This window comes from Theobroma cacao, chromosome 3 (assembly GCF_053813885.1).
Source record: "Theobroma cacao isolate CCN51 chromosome 3, ASM5381388v1, whole genome shotgun sequence".
Classification (NCBI taxonomy): Eukaryota; Viridiplantae; Streptophyta; class Magnoliopsida; order Malvales; family Malvaceae; genus Theobroma; species Theobroma cacao.
The window spans coordinates 1,869,893-1,889,094 of record NC_142641.1 but is presented as its reverse complement, the minus strand read 5'-3'; the positions used below and the strand labels follow the sequence as shown (position 1 = coordinate 1,889,094).

Here is a 19,202-nt window from a genome sequence, read left to right as displayed (position 1 = left end):
CTTTTGATAGAAACAATTATTTTTATTCATGGTAAATTTCATCTATATTTATTGTGGGTTTTTTTTTTATTTAACACTTTATAATTTTTTTAATTAACATTTCATGAATAAATTTTATTTATATAAAGATTACATTGTTAATATTCACACAATAAAAATTATCATTGATGCTCCTAAAGAAGAAATGGGTTTTTTGTTTTTTCTTCTTTTCTTATGCTTAATGAGAAATAAGCTTCAATTTAAAACAATAAGTTTCAATTAGTTGTTTGTTAGTGATAGAAGACTATGATCAACCAACTTTCCAAGTCTTGAATACAACAGCTCTCTTTGTTTGTATACAGAAAATTTTAGTCAAAAAGCAGAGTTTATGGCATTAAAACTCAACCCAAAGTATAAGGCAATGACCGTTAATGTCACTTCCAAGTTATGGACAAAGTCCCCATCACATCTCTGGGCCTCACATAATAACATTATAAACCCTAATTGAAGCGATTAAACCTAATAATAATTAGTGTAAATTACTACTATTAATAAAAAAAATTCAGTTTACCTTGGTTGTAACGGAGTCAGGATCTCATATGTGGAGATGAATAAGAGGTGGGTCGATCGTGGGGTCTTACGATAATGGGATTCGAGGAATAATTTTATTGAAGTAGGTTTTATTGTAATTCATAAATCTATTAAAATTAGTTATTGACTAATTATTGTGGGAGCATCTCATCAAATAAAAAAAATTATATATATAAGATTATAAAAATTTTTAAAAATAAAAATATATTATAAAATTTTAAAATTTTTGAGAGAACGATATCTCTATTAATCGTCATTTCCTTTGTCACAATCTTCGTTGACGTTATTAATGCACAGATTTTATACACTACCAATTGGTAACTTTCAAAAAAATAAATTTACAAAAAAATAAGTTTACACCCGAGCATTTATCTCATTAGTTGGTGCATAATTCTCTTACCTAAAAAATAGAGTTGAAATCTCTCTTCTTTTAATTATTAAAAATAAATAAATTTAATTTTTTGAAGAATTTATATCTCATGTTTAAGTGATAATATATAAATATTAGACATGACAATCCATCAAATATAAATATGTTAAAAAATCAAACAAATACTCGAAAAAGGCAGCTCAACGAAAAGAAGTCCCAATCAATGGACAGGTACCTAACAAAGGCATAGGTAGAGATGAGGCAGCAGCACGTTGGAGGACGGTGGAAGTGTTGGACACAAAGTTGCTTTGATAACAAGAATGGAATATGAAGTAGGGACAGTGGGATTCCACATAGAAAAAGGGCTAACAACAAAAGATTAAAAGATTACAAATTAATATAATATATAAATACATATATAAATTAAAGGATTTTTAGTTGTTACATAAAGATATTTTAACATTTATTATTGAAGCCCACGTACATCTTTTATAATTTTAATTTTTATTTTTATTACATGGCGTTTCGTACTTTTTTCTATCTATTAAGATTTTATAAATAAATTTTGTTCTCGTAAAGAATTACATTTTTATAACTTATTTATTCATATTTACTGAAAACAGAACTTATTTATAAGAAATTAATTAGGAAAAAAGAAAAAAGAAAAATTGGGATTAAAATTTTAAATTCTTTTATGAGATTTTTTATTCGAGTTAATATTATTGCAAACAAGTTATTTTATAAATCATACACTTTTTACAATGTTATTATAAATTTTAATTTTACAAAATAGATAGAAAATGCTTACACGACCGATGATCTTTTCGTGTCGAGATAAATACTTTATACATCTATTAATATTACATGATGGAGTTTAAAAAAACCCAAAAAATTAATTTTAATTACTTGAGGAAAGGATTCTAAAATCTAAAGGAAAGCTTACATTAAAAGCTCGGGCAATCTATGGCTGCTGGTCAGCTTCATTCAAAAGTCTCTTTCTACACTTTTAGGTGTATATGTAAGTAGGGCCAAATCAAGAGTTTTGGTTTGATTGGTAGCAATTAATTCATCAGCATAAATAGTTTATTATTATTATTTATATAAATTATAAAACAAAAATTTATTAGAACAGAATTCAAGATATTATCTCTTATAATACAATTATGTGTTTAATCAACTCTTTATACGATAAATTCTTTTTTTGATGGGATTAGAATTAATTATAAGCAAAAATTTCAATTGTAATCAAATAATTTTCATGAACGAAAGTAAAACTTGAGATTTAAAGATTTCGAAATCTCCTTCTTAATTGGAAAAAAAAATAAAGAAGGCCAATGATAGGGTTTTTGGGTCCAATGAAGGACAAGGCTTTATGCTATTCAAGTCTAACCTGGGCTGCTTACACCGATAGATATTTGTTGAAATTTTAAGATATTTTTAATTTAATATTTCAATTTTTTTTCAAGTATAAAGATTACGAACTTATCATATGGTATAAATCAACTGAAAGAAAATTTACAGAAATCTCGACACATGGGAATTGTGTCTGGTTTGGTACCATATTGAACTTTTAAGATGAATGTTGGACTTAATAATTTAGAAGTATTTTTATTATAGTGGGGATAATTATTTTGCACAGGCAAAGCTGATGGAGGGCTGAAAAAGGAGAGGGAGGAAGGGGGGATCTGCAGATGTGGTTCGCATAGTCTATGTAGATGCTGTCCGAAATCAATCCAAACATTAAAAACAGGAGCATTTTCATGCAAATCATGATCAATCCATGAGAAATACCCTTTAAACAAGTACTGATAAAATTATCTTACAGAATATATACATAGCTTTAACTACTCAAAGGCCAAAGCCCAGAGTCCCCACTGTTTATCATTGTATGGGATATCCACACCCTTAGGTGCCAACTGCCATTATTCTGTTGGAGGGACCAACAGATGATCTCCTTTCTATGGAAACATGTGCCCAAACAATAGCTTTAGCTGATAGTGATCCAATGTTGATCATTAACTTCTTTATAAAAAGGGATGAAGGGATGGATGATAACAATCTGCAAAAGCTTTCATAAATGTGTTTTAGGAAAGGAGATTTTATTACTGGGAATCTGGCCAGGAATCACTTGGCAAAACACAAAACCATAGTCAACCTAAGCTTTTTCCATCATGACAGAGAAGGGGAAAAGAGCAATGTTTTAGAATATATGTTGGAACTCATCATTGTTTGAAGAGTGTCAGCCAGAGATAGCATTTGTGTTTGGGTATTATTCAATTTGATGATTAGGTGTAAAGTAAAGGTGGAAGCTAATTAATCAGTGGGTCAATGCTGATCAAAGAGATTGAGAGAGATAGAGTCAGCCCCAGCCACAATAACAGCAGCAACAAGTGGGAAAGCAAATAGTTTTTGCATGCTCAGAGAAAATTAGTCGCATGTGAAAAGGAGAAATCTGCAAGAGTCCTTCAACTCCCTTTGTCCTCCCAAAATGGAGCAGCCACTTCCACTACTATTTGCATAAAAGCAAAGCTCACTAGCTCTTTTCCCTTTTAGCAGACTGATTTGAATAAGACCATTCACCAAATCTCACTAGTTTTGATGCTTTGGAAGGGCAAGGGACATGCCTGATTACATATCTAAAAATTCCTATTCCCAAGTGCATCAAATGATTTTACCATTTCTTGTTCTTATGCTGTTCTATATTCACATAATCTATTTCCATTAGAGAACATATGAAGACAGAATTGATTGAATCAGAAGCAAAAGAAGACAAAAGGGAAAATTAATTATATGCAGCAAGATCAGCAACATCTGGAACAAGGGAAGCCCTCTCATGGTGAAAACATCCATATAGAAAATTGGCTCTATATTGTCACCAGATCTACAGTTCTAAGTTGCAGAAATGGCAGGAACTTTGATGGAAATTTGCCAGGGAAGGAAGAATACAAACACACACAAAGAAAAACATTGAGCAAATAGAAATGAAACTTTTATTACATGAAGCACTCACACACATTTCTTACATTCCTAAAAATTTCATCTGCCTGAAACAGCAGCTCTATCTTTCACTCGGATCTAGCTGCTTATTCACCTCACATACAATACTGCAAGAACATTTTCTTTGTATACTAATAATCGATGTTCTTCAATCCTAAAATAAAGTAAATTTGAGAAAGAATAAGAAAGCCAGGATGATGAACACATGAATAAGTATTGCAGGCTAACCTGTTTAACCATTCATCCCCAAAAAGAACAAAGAACAAACATAAAACAGATAAGTAATGTGGTCGGACCAGGAACGCTTGATTCCCCTTTGCATGGATGATCTCCATTCCCATGCTACCTTTTCTCACCGGGAGTGAAGCTCTACATTCACTGAAAGGCAGCTATCAAAGCCACCCATCATATAAAATCGAAAGAGAAGCTTAACCATCCTCTTTTGATCATCAGTGCAAGAAAGCCGATGCATAGTAGAAACCCCAGAGCTTAACATGATCAGAAACATCGACGTGCAAAGATCAGAAGGAAATGCTATGGAAAACAAAGCTTGCTTAGAGAAGGGAGAGAAAAGGGTTCATGCCCATTTTCTCATTCATGGCTCGTTAATTTCTTCAAAGGAAGCCATATATATGTATATATATAGACAATTTACATACATAAGATGAAGAAATGAAATATAAATAGGGAAAAGTTTAGGGTGAGGCAGAGCTGAAACCTGAGAAATATTTGTGGTGCACTGCAGGCTGCACCACGCATAGTGAAGAAAGCTTAACCTTATATTCCCGCATGCAGGTTCGAGCTTTTAGTGAACACTGGGGGGTGGCACGTTTCCACAAGAGAAAAAAGAGAGGGAAGAAAGCGACAGACAATGAAGGTTTTGTTTTTTGGCCTTTAGGGACTCATTTCTTTGTTCTAATTTCTAAAGGCAAAGCATGCTATGGAGTTGACAAAATGAACTCCAACTAAAATATCTATTCGAAAAAATTAGAATTCGAAATGATCCAAACCCTAATATTAATATAATATAAAATTATAATAACTCAAATTTAAAATTAAAAATATAAAATTTAAATATTAATTTTATTTTAATTCGAATCGGAATTTAGGATGACTCGAACTTGAGACAATGTAAATTCGGTTTGAACTTGATATGATCCTATCGGAATTCGACCATTTGCTACCTCCAACATGGTGTGCCCTAAAGTTGGGGACACTTTTCAAAGCCTTCTCCCACTAAAAGGGTCTTTACATGCACATGGCAAAGGCCTAGAGGGGACCTTGGTTTGAACTTTTTTGGCTCTCTTCTGGTCATTTTTTAGGGTTTGGTCGGGCCTACTGTTCTGTATATCAAAATTATATGCTAGCTACTACTTTGCTTTTCAAAATGTCTTAGTGAAGATCTAACATGTCTTATAGAAGTTCACCTACCATGGATATATGTACTGTGAATGCTTTTCTTATAGGGGACAATCATGGTCAAAAAGTCCATTTTATTTTGGTCATGACTGATATTATTGCCCTATTTATCAAGAAAATTAACAATTATATGTACAAAGAATAATACTATTTCGATGAAAAGTTGATATAATTATGGTTTAATATCTTTTTAATAAAAAAATTAAAATGAGTAATCAAGGTATCGAAACCTTAAGATATGATCTTACATTTATTCTCGAAAAGTGTTAATAATCTTGATTAATTATCAACTTGATATGTATATCGGACGTTTGATTTGGTGGTAGGTGTATGTATCTCTCTTCTTAAAACAAAAGGTTTGAATTTTTCTTTTTTCTAAATAAAAACGAAAAGGGCAAAAAAAAATCTAAGAATATTTCAAAAAAAATAAAATAATTTAAGTTTAAGTATTCGAGTATTTAATTTAATACTACATGCATGTATCTTTTTACTTAAAAAATTAAACTCTAAATTAAGAAAAACAAGTACAACGATTCATATCGCTAAGAACCCAAACAAGATAAAGAGACGTAGCCTATCCCTAATCCTTTATGGATAACTAAGAATCTAATTATCCCCAAGTGCATGGTTAATGCCATTTAGGTTTAACTAAGAATCTTATTCATGGGCGGTTTAACGAACGTATTATTACATACGTCTTTAAAATTAATAATAAATAAATTTATTTATGAAAATAAAATAAACTAAATACAATTTTTTATATAAAAGATTATAATAACGTAATTGAATTACTTATATATATATATAATCATTGATATCAAAATAGGAATCTTAGCTCTTGCAGTCTTGCTTGCTTGGATTTACTCAATTCTTTTGATCGAACGCCCTACATAGGAAGGACCACGGTAGCACCGTTGCGTAAGCTCTAGCGGACCAATTCCTTCAAGAGATTGAAACTTAAGAGGGACCAACTGGCCTCGAGAACGTACTGGAGATCGACTAGTGTAAGGGTACGCACGCCCGTTATAAAAGGGCGGTGGGTGGGTCCGAATCACTTTTCGGAAAACAATCTTCGCGTGGAAGACAATCAAGGGCGTGGGTGGGGGGGGGGGGGGGGGGGGGGGGAATTTGATACGGTCAAGAGATGACGTGGTATTTTGGATGCTACTTGCCGACAATAATTAGGCCAAATTTTTATCTGCCCCAAAAAAGGAAGTTTGCTGTGCTTTTTCCTTTTTGGGTTGTTGCTGCTTTCAATTTTCTAATTTTTCTTTTTTTTTTGGGGAAATTATCTTTATATCCCTTTAAAGTAAAAAATATTTCCGGAATACTCTTGTCAAGTCTGTTATAAGTTCGACCAATAAAATTACATCATATTTTCTTACTTTATATATAAATTGATACACCTCAGTGCATTGTCTTATACCTCACCATTTAATTACGGAATAATTGTCACTTTATAAAATGTGTAAAAATAAAAGTTTAAATTTTTTTTCAAATATATATTTTTAAAATTATAAATATTTATTTTTGGGATTTTTTGCTTGTAATATAAATTAACAAGATAGTAACATTTGATTAATTATTAATAGGAGTGGACTCAAGTCCTATCACTCTCTAAGCTTGCTAAGTTAATATTTTGAAAATTATCTTTATTTGGTTTCATTTCATTTAAATTTAAAGTCGTTTAAATTAGAAAAGAGTTTTAAATTTGTGTTCGAGCTTGCCTCCATTAAAGTTTGATTAAATTGAAGATCGGATTGAGCTTAGTTCAAGATTAGGGTAAATAAGCACATTCCCTAACATTAAACGAATATGTTCGATTAGGGTAATTAAATATATTCGTTATCATTAAACGAACTTGTTCGTGAACATTAAATGGACTACTAAAATCGAGATCAACAGAAACGAAAGATAGAAAGGGGGAGAGATATCAAAATGTAGAGAGAATGGGAATCGAGGAAGTGGAGCGATGAGAGATAAGAAAGTTCGGGGAAAATGCGAGATTAGAGAGAAGGGATATAAGTGAAGAAGAGATGAAAGGGACAAAGGGAAAGGTGGCTAAATGTCTCTTTAGACATTTAAACAAACCTTATTTGATCCAACCATAAGTATGCCTACTAATGAACAATAAACACACTTGTGTTCGAGTTCGACAAGTTTATTAATCGAGTTCTAAAAGTTTGTTCGAATTCATAAAGGAGTTTAACCCGAACTTATTCATGAATTGTTTGACAAACATACTAATTCATTTACATCCTTAAAATTAATAATAAACAAATTTATTCATGAACATTAATGAATTAAGCACAATTGTAGGGATGTCAACGGGTCGAGTACTCGAATCCTCACTCTATAAAAAATTAACTACCCTAACCCTATTAACTACCCGAAATAATTTTAAAATTACTACCATAACCCTAATCCTATTACATTTTTACTATCCTATAGTTACCCTAACCTGTTCAAAAACCCGATTATATTAAAAAAAATTAGTGAAATATTCTTCATAGGTACCAAATTACCTAAACCTGAATACATATACAATAATATTTCTCTACGTGTTTTATAAAATTAACTACTAATTAAATTAATAAAAACAAAAATAATAAATTTAAATTTAAATAATCAAAAACAAAAATCTTAAACATAAACTTAAATAACTAAAAATAAATATTCATACAATGATATAAACTTAAATAACTATACATAAATATCCAAATAATAACATAAACTTAAATAACTAAACACAAATATCCAAACAAATAACATAAATTTAAATAACAAAAAATATAATTTTTATAATGTTAACACAAAATAAAAAATAAAAATATTTATATTTAAAATATATATACTAAAAGTATTATAGTGTATATACAAAATAGTAATTATATTTTTTATAAATGAGCCCAATGTATATAAAGTATAGATATTAAAAGGCATTACAATTAAATTAATAATCATAATTTTATTAATTAATTATATGAATTTATCCTTAATTACATGAAATTTAAAAAAAATAGCTAAGTTTCAAAACTATTCTAATCTCACAACTTCTTTTTAGATAATTAAGTTTATATATTATAAATTTATATAAACAAAGGTATATATATTATTTAGTAATTAATTTATATAATAGTAATTAGATTCTTTATAAATTAACATAATATATAATATAAAGTGTATGTGTTAAAAGATATTACAAGTTATATATTATAAAGTGTGTGTATATATATATATATATATATTACAATTAATAATTTTATAAGTTATAATTTTTATAATGTTAACACAAAATAAAAAATAAAAATATTTACATTTAAAGTATATATATACTAAAAGTATTAGTATATATATAATATAGTAATTATATTTCTTATAATATTACTCAATATATATAATATATATTTAAAAATATTTCAAGTTAATTAATAATGATAGTTTAATTAATTAATTTAATTAACTATATGAGTTTGTCTTTAATTACATAAAATTAAAAAAATAGTTAGATTCCAAAACTATTCTAAACTCAAAGACTCATTATGCAGGAGGATCACGCACAAACCAATGAGCTAAATGCTCGGATGCAAAAACTTTATTTAAGTATGTATATTATAAGTTATAATTTTTGTAATCTTAACCCAAAATAAAAAGTAAATACATTTTTATTAAAAATATATATAATAGTAATTATATTCCTTTATAATATGATATGATATTCATATTATTTAAATATAATTAATAATCTAATAATATTTTTATTTATGTATATTCATATCATCACATTAGTAATTTAACTAACTATATTTTTAATATATTTGTCAATATATAACAAAAAAAATTGTTAGTCAAGATAATACAGACTTTGGGTTTGGGTACTTGCCGAACTCGAATATTATATAATCGGGTTCGAGTAACGGGTATCCGTTGACATCTCTACACAATTGTGTTTAAGTTCAACAAATTAAATTGATCGAATTCTAAACATTTTACTCAAATTCTTTATGTAAATGACCTTAACTTGAACTTATTCGTGAGTTGTTTGGCAAACATACTAATCCACTTAAATATAAAAAATAATAATAAATAAATTTATTTATAAATATAAATGAACTAAATACAATTGTGTTCAAGTTTGGTAAATTTATTAGTCGAATTCTAATATTGTATTCAATTCGTTACATAAACGAGATTAACTGAATTTATTTATGAATTGTTTGACGAACGTACTAGTTCAATTACATCTCGAAAATTGTTTTATAGGAGAATTTAATATCTGGTACATAATTTATTTAATATATTTTAAATCAAAATTTAAACTTACATAGTAGTAGTATTAAAAATCCTTGAAATATGGAAAAAAGGGCTTGAGCATTGCATTGGCAATATTTTGTAGACCGGGTCCGACCGGGAAAAAACCGGGGTCTTAAACCCTTGAAATCCCCTTCCCAATTCCCATTGTTGTCTGTCAGACTTCTATGTTCAAACTCCAAAGAGCAACCATGAATCGTTCCAAGGCAATCCTCACCTCCTTCAGACTCGCGAATTCGCTTCTCTCCACCCGGGTTAGCTCAGCTCGTTCCTTCTCCACTCAGGTGACGCACTTCTCCCGCTTCTCTTCACATCTCTCATTTCAGCCACACTCTTCTCATTTACTGAACACCCATCAAAAGCTTCACTTCTCTTCCAAACCCAACTCGTTGGTCCAACTCATCGTGACCAACGACTGGTCTGATGAGTTAGAGACCGAGTTAGAGAAGTTTAAGTCGGCATTGACTCATGAGACTGTCATCTATGTTTTGAAGAAACTCGATAAAGACCCAAAAAAGGCGTCGAATTTCTTCAACTGGGCTCGTGAAGAAAATGGGTTTAATCCCAATTCTTGTGTTTATAGCTTTATGCTTAGGGTTTTGGCTAGTAAGGATACAATGAAAGAGTTTTGGATAACTTTAAGGGAGATGAAGGACCAAGGTTTTTATCTTGACGAGGAAACTTATTATACGATTCATTCATTATTTAAAAAGAATAAGATGAATACTGATGTTGTGGCTTTAACCCATTTCTATAAGAGGATGGTTGAAGAGAATGCTAAGGATAGCATAGTGAAAGAGGTAGCTGATGTTGCTTTGGGGGATGAATGGAGTAATGAGATTGAGAAACAATTGGATGATATGAAAATTGTTTTATCTGATAATTTAGTTATAAGGGTCTTGAAGGAACTTCGAAGTTACCCTAGAAAAGGTTTGAAGTTTTTCCATTGGGCTGGTAAGTGTTTGAGTTACAAGCATAACACGGTTACTTATAATGCTCTTTTGAGGGTTCTTGCGAGGCGTGATTCTATTGGGGAGTTCTGGAGTGTTGTTGATGAGCTGAAGGGTGAAGGATTTGAGATGGATATTGATACTTATATTAAGGTTTCAAGGTATTTTCAGAAGTTCAAGATGTTGGAGGATGCAGTGAAACTTTATGAAATCATGATGGATGGCCCGTATAAGCCTACGGCTCAAGATTGCAGCTTACTTTTACGACGCATTTCTGGTGGTGATACAAAAGATTTGAATTTGGCGTTTAGGGTTGTGAATAAATATGAGGCTGCCGGAAATTCACTTTCTAAGGCTATCTATGATGGGATTCATCGCTCTTTAACCGGGGTGGGTCGGTTTGATGAAGCAGAGAACATTATGAAGGCTATGAGAAATGCTGGGTGTGAACCTGATAATATTACGTACAGCCAACTGGTCTTTGGACTTTGTAAAGCAAGAAGACTTGAAGAAGCCTGCAAAGTGTTGGATGAAATGGAAGCACATGGATGTACTCCAGATATCAAGACATGGACTATTTTGATTCAAGGTCATTGCGATGCTAATCAAATTGATAATGCATTGATGTGTTTTGCAAAGATGCAGAAAAACTGTGATGCCGATGCTGACTTGTTGGACGTCTTAGTAAATGGTTTCATTGGTCAGAATAGAATAGATGGTGCATACAAATTGCTTGTGGAGATGGTTAATATAGTTCATTTAAGACCTTGGCAAGCAACATTTAAAAATCTTATTGAGAAGCTTCTGGGGAAAAGAAAACTTGAAGAATCAATGAACCTTCTTAAGTTGATGAAGAAACAAAACTACCCACCTTATCCCGAGCCTTTCATTCAATATCTTTCAAAGTTTGGGACTGTGAATGATGCTATAGAATTCTTGAAAGCATTGAGTGTGAATGAATATCCAACCGTTGGAGCTTACCTTCATGTTCTTAATTCATTTTTCGAGGAAGGTAGACATTCTGAGGCCCAAGATCTACTACATAGGTGCCCTCATCATGTTCGTAAACATCCTAAAATCTCTGAACTCTTTGGTACCAAGTCTACTGCTTGATTTTTTTTTTTTAATACTGAGAATCAGCTCAAACTAGAATCTTTACAGATGCAATGAGCAATTTCTGTTTACTAGGATTTTTTTTTGGTATTATGTAGCTTCTTATATTTTTTTTCTGAAAAAAAAAAAAGTTTCATGAATGAATCTTATTTGGGGAAGTCCAGCTTGGCAAGTTGTAAGGTTTTGCAGTGTTCATCTTAACTATTAGTGTCTGGTTAAATTTGGTTGTGCAGTTTCTTCAGTGGTTCGACAAAGTTCAGGTGCCGTTATTTTAGTTGGTTAAGGATATGTTGAGACTTGATGTTCATTTTTAACATTTAGTTTAGTTTTCTTTTCGGGGACACCACTGATGGCAGTGTTGCGTTGGTGGTTCTGAGCCGGTGTAGTGGCTGGTGGGAGTTGGATTCCATAGGTGATTTTGACATTGAACTTTCTTTTTTCTTGTAAGGACAGGAGGCAAGGGTACATTTATTCTGTGAAACATTACTTTAGGCAGCTTTAATTCAAATATAATGCATAGAGTTGTTAAACAAATCTAGTGCCCTTCTAACAGTTCTCTGGTTTGATTACAGATGTGTCAAACATGTTAATCTAACATTTCAAAAGGGATGACAGGTAACCATTAGCAGTCTGCAGTTGTAATAACTACATTGCTAGTATACGTTCCTTTTAGAACTTTTCTTGCAAGCAAGAATGAAACCAGTTTTGTTCAAGAAAAGAATCCATGTTTTTCACCAGATATTACTAAGCATCTTGTGTTGATTCTACATCTTTATATTCAGAGACATGAGTAGATATTGCTAAAGATTTAAGCATTTTTTGACATATTAAGCTTCAAAAGCATCCATCATACACATAGAAAAACCTTGTTAGTTCAGTCGGGTAGCTCAGAACGCTCCCTCCTGGCTGTTTCTATCATTGTGTTCAAGAACTTGCTAGGGTCACAACAATAAGGGTTGTTGAGGGCCGCATGAGCCAGAAATGGAAGTTTTCTTAATGATCTTCCACTCAATCCCTATAAAGAAACCACAGAGAAAATCAAGTTAATACCCAAACTTCAGAAAGTTTATTTCCCTTTGGTCATTGTAAAGCAGTTGCCAGATTCAATATATATGCGTTCAAGGGTTCGGTTTCTAACCTCACATGCTTCTGCAGCCTCTAGTAATTGTTTCCATAGGTGAAGTGTTGTTTGAACCTCCTGAATCTCAGGCATACTCAGTTTCTCTTTCAAAGTAACATAATCTGGAAGGATGGATTGGCTTGAGTCCTAAAAAGATTCAAATTTGACAAATTTGGGCATTAAGTGGATGAGACGAAAATTTGGAGGCGTCAAACACTATTGTCTCTGTAAGAGAAACATTCTTACCCGGGAACTTGATATGATTCCTGTCCGTATAAGTTCATTCAAGCAGGACTTTAAAATTTCATAACGAGCTTGAAGAGTTGGAGGGCCAATGTATGCTTTGATATCAGCTCGGTCAACAAATGCAATATCTGCAATACAATCAGTAAATCTTTAGATTCCAACAGTGTGGATATTTCTCCTGTCTAATCTTTATATTCCGTCGCAAGAGAATTATCTGGTAAAGGTTCCTAACAGTTAGAAAACTCAGAATATCAAACCAATACAGAATAATGACAAATTACCGCCCAGACTTGCAGTATTAAAGAAAATTCCATAGATTTCAGTTTATGGAACCATTCTGAAATGGGTCATAGGCTTACCAATAGCAGCGGTTATATTGGACGTAGTCAAAATTATCACATTGGGAGATGATTTAAGCTTATCCATCTGAGTTAATAGCGCATTTACAACCTGAGTACATGTTTTTTGAAGTTGCATTAGGGTATAAAAATGAGATAGGTATACTCAATCACATAAAGATGTGCATTTAAGAAAGAAAATAGAAATTAGTCTTTTACCCGAATGGAATCTGAAGGCTCGGAACCAGACAAAGCGGCCTTCCTAGCAGCAGCGAGGCTTTCAACTTCATCTGCAGCATCATCATCAAATCTAAAGAATCATAAGCTAGAAAGACTGGAAATATTTAAAATCGAAGGCCAACTTCTGAAATAAAAGGCTCACCAATTAAAACAAATACCAGATTGTTTTCTTCCTCTACCATTTCTTGAATTTTTTGGAAAAGCTTTGCGACCTAAAGTTCAAAATATACCAGAGTTAAGAACATAATCACATAACACCTAACATCCAGGACTTTATAGTATTTCTGTCAAAAGCAACCAACTGGCACCAACTGGCACAGGAACATACCAACTTGCCGCTCTCAGAGAACCATTTACTAAACAAAGAATGTGCATTAACTTCAACCAATTGGCACTGTGGGTACCTGATTAGAGTAGAGCAATCCGCAAAACAAAATTAGGCTAGAACCAATCATGCTATTAAGGGCTGAATTCATCAGACAACAAAATTAACGAAACCTAGAGCTGAATCTAATGGATAGTTTTTGCGCCAGCGCTTTACATAAAGATGTCTTTCCTGTACCTGGGGGTCCATGTAAAAGAATAATGCTGCAAAACATATTAAAAACATCAATCTGATTTGGGACACAGCAATTATTATCAATGCCTGTAATCAACTGAGATTTCCTATTATCTAGATGACTAAGAGCAAATTAAAGAAAATACCAAAAAAAAAAAAAACCAGTTACGAATAGAACACACGAAGCCTTGCTTCATCTCAGATAGTTTAAAGAATTTGCCCTCGGGGCAATCAGTCATAAGGAATCCAGGTGCAACAGGGGAATTGTCAAATTGCATGAAGAAGATTTTGAAAAGTAGGGAAGTAAGCATGTGTGTGCATGTAGATTTGTCTATGCTCTACACAGAGCTTTACATCTTCAAGATTATAGAACCACATCAAAGTGGACATCAAACAAGAAGAAAGAATGCCATAATATGCACAAAACTGAAAGACAGCATGCTGATACATACAAAGCCTACTTCTTGAAAGTTTGATTCAAGTTATTCTCTTACATTCAACCATGCCATATTTAGCACAAACTCAACTGAAATATACTTCAGAAACTAATCACTTTAGTCGTTACTAGATAGAGGACATGGAGACCTATAACACTTTCTGAAAAACATTCGATTAGCTCCAAAAGAGAAAAATGATACTAGTACTTTCTTCATTGAAAGTCATGCGAAGGTTCCATACCGGTTCCATGACACAAGGAAAGGATCAACACCTTTTTCAGTAAAAAGTAATGCACTGGCGGCATACCGCAATAACCGCTGCTTAAGGCCAGATTCATAGATTAAGCTACAAAAGAAAATTCCAGCATCAAAATAGAAACTAATTTCAAACTTACAAGAAAAGATGGCAGTTGCAGACAAACCTTTCCCACATGCCATCAAATTCCTTAGCTGGAAGGATCCAATCATTGAAGCTGGACAACTGGCCATCCCCACTCAATTCCTCACATGGCCCTTCCTCACTAAGCTGACAAGCCAACAATCGTATCCGTTCAAATTTAAACAAACAACACAAAATAAGTATAAACTGAATAACTGACCACACATTTTCAATTTCTGCAAGCCACGCAAATACTGCATCATCATCCTAGAGTTACAACCTCTTATAGCTCTTTCAGTTGAAATTGGATAAAATTTCAAACACAATGTAGACTGTAGAGGCCATTTACTAAGGCATGGTTGTGGAGGAAAATGCACAAAAAAAAGAATAAAAATCATAAAATCTGCAAATCTTACTAAATAAAATCAGAATAGCATGGTACCTGAAAGACATGAACAACAGGTTTCACTTGCCAGAACAAAAGAATATCATGGTTTTTCACCCATTCATCTACACAATCAACAATTCAAACAAGATGAGAAAATTGCAAACCCCCTCACTCTCCGTACAGAAAATAATAGAACTCATCAACTAAAATAAGATACTTAATCAAGCTAAATGCCTCAATTATCACATTCTAAGCTGTCAAAAACATACGAGTCATTGTTTTCCTCAGGTCTTACTTTCACCAAAGATTCCAAACGAAAAACATACCTGTGTCACAAATACGGATTCTTTGTACATTTTCCATGAGAAATGGATCATCAATAGGAACAGGTACAGGACCATCAACGTAGCTGAGACTCCTCTTTTCAAGCATTCTAGTTGCAAAGCAAAACAGTTGATTTCAACCTCTGATTTAAAAAACCCCAAATCTAATAAACCCTAATTTCTTTCAAAGCTTATAAATTAGCATAATTTTTCAACAAAACAGTGAAACATCCACCATCAGTCAGTCAAAGATTTTTTTTTAACATAAAGTAATAAATCAAAATCTTTTTTAACTTCTTACTGTTCAACGGCTTTTCGGACATCGTCGGGCCGAGCTGTGCTTGAAGGTTTTAAGCAAACTTCAACTGACAACAAAAGTAAGGATACAAACATAAATCAAACCAAAACAAAATTCAAATTTGTGAAAAGAGAGTTACATTGAAGAATTACCGGAAACGTGAAATTTGTCATGGGGAACAATAGGAGAAGGTGATGCCGGGGGTGGTGACGGGGCGACGCCGTTTTGTTCAGAGGTCTTGACGTCTGCGGGGTTTGGAACGGAAATCTCCATGGGAGAGCTCATCTTTTGGTTTCGGGGATTTGAGGGATTACGGATTATACCATGGATCGCATTGCAGAGGATCTGCAAATCGGGTTTTTGAGAGGTAAACCAGAAAGAAAAAAACCCTAGGTTGGTGAAAACAATGGATTTTTATTTGAAAATGGGCGGGAAAATGTCGAATAAGGTTTTTCAATTCCTGTGCTGAGTGACTTAGGCTTGGGGATGGGACTCACCCAATTATATGCTAACACGTGGCAGGTTTTTTTTTTGGCTTCCCTCCCTCATTTTCTTTTTTTGGTAAAAAGCTAAATATTTTTAAATAATTTCCTTTCCATTTTTTGGTAGGAAAATAATTTTTAAAAAGTTTTATAATTGGATCATTTTCAAATCATATCTCTTATTTTTTTACTCTATTGATATATTTGAATTAATATATTTTTTGATAATTTAAATATTATATTAACTACATTATGAATTATGTGTTTTTTTATAATTATTTATTATTTTGTTTATCAATTACATTATTATCGTTTACAAATTTTATTACACGAACATTGACACACAAATTTAAAGTTACAATAAATATAAGTATTTAAAAAATATAATTATAAGATATTTTGAGAAATTTACAATAAAAACAAAATTAACCAAATTATTTGAATAAATTTGATTAAAATGATTTAAATAATTCGATAGTTTGATTAATTCCGAAATGAGATCAATTAAATCAATTAATTCGACCAGTATCGATTCTAAAATATTTTTCTTATTAATCAAATTAACCTATTTATAACCCTAAGCATACTAGTATTTATTTATGTTTGAGTTTATTTATATTTGTTGAAATATTTTAATATTTTGAATCATGTTTATTAGAACATTTCAATATTATTAAACTTGCGATATATTAAAACTTCATAATTATAATAAATGACAAAGTCATATAGCATTTCACTTTATTGTTTTATATCACATGACACTGACGTAACATATTGATATATTATAATAGATGATAACATAGTATGATGATGTAGTCATGTAGTATTTCATCTTATACATCAGCACCACGTCATTACCACAAAGCATAAAATGATTGATGACACATTATAATAAATGACATGGTCATATAACATTTCACCTTATTATTTTATATCACGTGATACTGACGTAACATATTGACATATTATAATAAATGATGACGTAGTATGATGATATGATCATATAGCATTTCACTTTATATATCAACAGCACGTCAGTATTACGAGACATAAAATAATTGATGATAATTAATCAACTGCTAATCAAAAAATTTTATATGGTACAAAATAAAAATATAAAGTCAAATTTATTTAATCAAACTAAAATAATTAAGGGTTTGACCCACCAATGTCTACCCACGTGCCAATGCTTGAGGCTGCAAGTAAATTGCTGATATTGTCAATTACAGTACCACAACAAAGATATGCATTCCAACGCCTCATGTCTCTTCGCATCAACAATAACGTGAGGTTGTAATTTACCTAAGATAAACAGTACGGCCCCTACATGACTTTCCTTAGAATACAAAAAAGGAAGCATGAAGAAAAAGCTAGAGGTTGAAGATGATGGTGTCAAGGACCTCGAAATCATCAAAGCAGTGGCACAAGCCTGGCACAGTCAATCCGGGTGCACCAGGCCAACCAATGAATTCGATGCCTACAGGCGAAATTTCAGAGGCCAGCCTTCTAGGTTCAAGCTTGAAGCAATGAGCAGGCCATCGTCGGTCAAGGACAATGTTGCTACCCCATGTTGGGACTTCGGGCAATCACTGTGGGATTCATATGAGATTGTCACGGTGGCCAAAAAGCTCGAGACCGGCCTGGTTTTTGATGACCCTTTGACAGGGTTAGAAGAAGATATGAGTAGAGCTCAAAGGAAGCACAAGGAGGGTAAGAATAGCCTTAGGAATTTGCTCAAGCGGGTGACTTCGAGGAGATTCAATGAAGCTGATATTCCTCGTGAAAACAGGAATGGGTTTTGATTTGTTTTTTTGTTTTATTAGCCTTTGGGTTTGTGTGAAAATTGTGAACTGGATTGTCAGCTCAACACAGAGCAGTTTTTCCTCCTGCAACTGTAAACATGGAGATGGTAGCTCTTTTTGGTAAGTGTGATATCAACAGCAACCTGTTTTGAAGGTTATCCTTCCTGATTTTGCATCCATTTTGATTTCTGTGCATTTGGTGAAACATGTTCTCTGCAGAGCTAGGACTCTTCCTGGTCATGACTTATGGAGAGGCAATCATTTATTTCTTCTCAAAGTGTAATGCTTGCCAATCATCTTTCATCTCAACCAATATTGTAAAGCTAAACCAATTTGATGTCTTCCTTACATAAATTTTCTTCATTCACTTCACCAGTTGCTTCTTTTGCAGTACTCTATACTACTGCTCATAAAGACTTGTTTATGACATAACTCTGTTGTTTTCTTTACAATTTTTCTGATCTTCAGTAGGAATAACAAGACAACAAGTGGATCGGATCTTGAAAAGGTCCAATTTACATATACAATGGCCCTGTCCCTACTCCGTTGGGATATTCTCTGCTATGATCTCAAGGCACTTTACATCTTTACCATAACATTATTGCAGGAATACTAATTAGCTACTTGGACTGAATCTTTTGCCTTGACAACATAGTATAGAGTTAAATAGCAGTTGAAAAGATCAAGATCAGCATCTCGATCATGGTCCAGACAGAGAAAGATATTGAGTACTATTTGGCAAAAAGCCTGCTTTCATTCAACTGCTATAGGCTGGCTGCTAGCGGTACCCGTATTGTTGTAATGGATATGAATTTTTAATGGCCCAACTTGATTTTAATATTCATCTGGTGCAATCTTAA

At 32.4% G+C, this 19,202-nt stretch overlaps 3 protein-coding genes across 4 annotated transcripts; 2 read left to right on the top strand and 1 right to left on the bottom strand.

The window, feature by feature from the left end:
- Window positions 1-9,776: 9,776 nt before the first annotated feature.
- Window positions 9,777-12,282, top strand: BIR6 (Pentatricopeptide repeat (PPR) superfamily protein). The gene has a single exon (XM_018118379.2). It carries the CDS (start codon window positions 9,835-9,837, stop codon window positions 11,728-11,730), a length of 1,896 nt encoding a protein of 631 aa, XP_017973868.2. The 5' UTR covers window positions 9,777-9,834; the 3' UTR covers window positions 11,731-12,282.
- A 243-nt stretch (window positions 12,283-12,525) lies between these two features.
- LOC18604037 (pachytene checkpoint-like protein) lies at window positions 12,526-16,477 on the bottom strand. Of its 2 annotated transcripts, XM_007036329.3 has the most exons (14): window positions 16,211-16,477; window positions 16,062-16,125; window positions 15,764-15,870; window positions 15,492-15,559; window positions 15,093-15,196; window positions 14,912-15,016; window positions 14,173-14,262; window positions 14,003-14,078; window positions 13,817-13,886; window positions 13,654-13,724; window positions 13,456-13,546; window positions 13,097-13,224; window positions 12,869-12,997; window positions 12,526-12,745 (listed from the first exon to the last, which is right to left on the bottom strand). In XM_007036329.3, exons 1-14 carry the CDS (start codon window positions 16,341-16,343, stop codon window positions 12,605-12,607), a joined length of 1,377 nt encoding a protein of 458 aa, XP_007036391.3. In that variant the 5' UTR covers window positions 16,344-16,477; the 3' UTR covers window positions 12,526-12,604. The 2 variants fall into 2 exon arrangements, with proteins under 2 accessions (XP_007036391.3, XP_017973870.2); XM_018118381.2 differs by lacking the exon at window positions 14,173-14,262.
- A 1,311-nt stretch (window positions 16,478-17,788) lies between these two features.
- Window positions 17,789-18,714, top strand: LOC18604036 (uncharacterized). The gene is made up of 2 exons (XM_007036328.3): window positions 17,789-18,462; window positions 18,562-18,714. The coding sequence occupies exon 1, from the start codon at window positions 17,899-17,901 to the stop codon at window positions 18,340-18,342; it is 444 nt and encodes a 147-aa protein (XP_007036390.1). The 5' UTR covers window positions 17,789-17,898; the 3' UTR covers window positions 18,343-18,462; window positions 18,562-18,714.
- The last annotated feature ends 488 nt before the right edge of the window (window positions 18,715-19,202 follow it).

Bases quoted from the DNA above. Each gene is read 5' to 3' on its own strand.
- BIR6 (XM_018118379.2), top strand. From the start codon at position 9,835: ATGTTCAAACTCCAAAGAGCAACCATGAATCGTTCCAAGGCAATCCTC.
- LOC18604037 (XM_007036329.3), bottom strand. From the start codon at position 16,343: ATGAGCTCTCCCATGGAGATTTCCGTTCCAAACCCCGCAGACGTCAAG. The intron at 15,017-15,092 runs GTTTGTCTGCAA...TTTCTTTTGTAG, and splicing joins TTTGATGGCATGTGGGAAAG to CTTAATCTATGAATCTGGCC. The intron at 13,887-14,002 runs GTATGTTCCTGT...TTTGAACTTTAG, and splicing joins TCTCTGAGAGCGGCAAGTTG to GTCGCAAAGCTTTTCCAAAA.
- LOC18604036 (XM_007036328.3), top strand. From the start codon at position 17,899: ATGAAGAAAAAGCTAGAGGTTGAAGATGATGGTGTCAAGGACCTCGAA.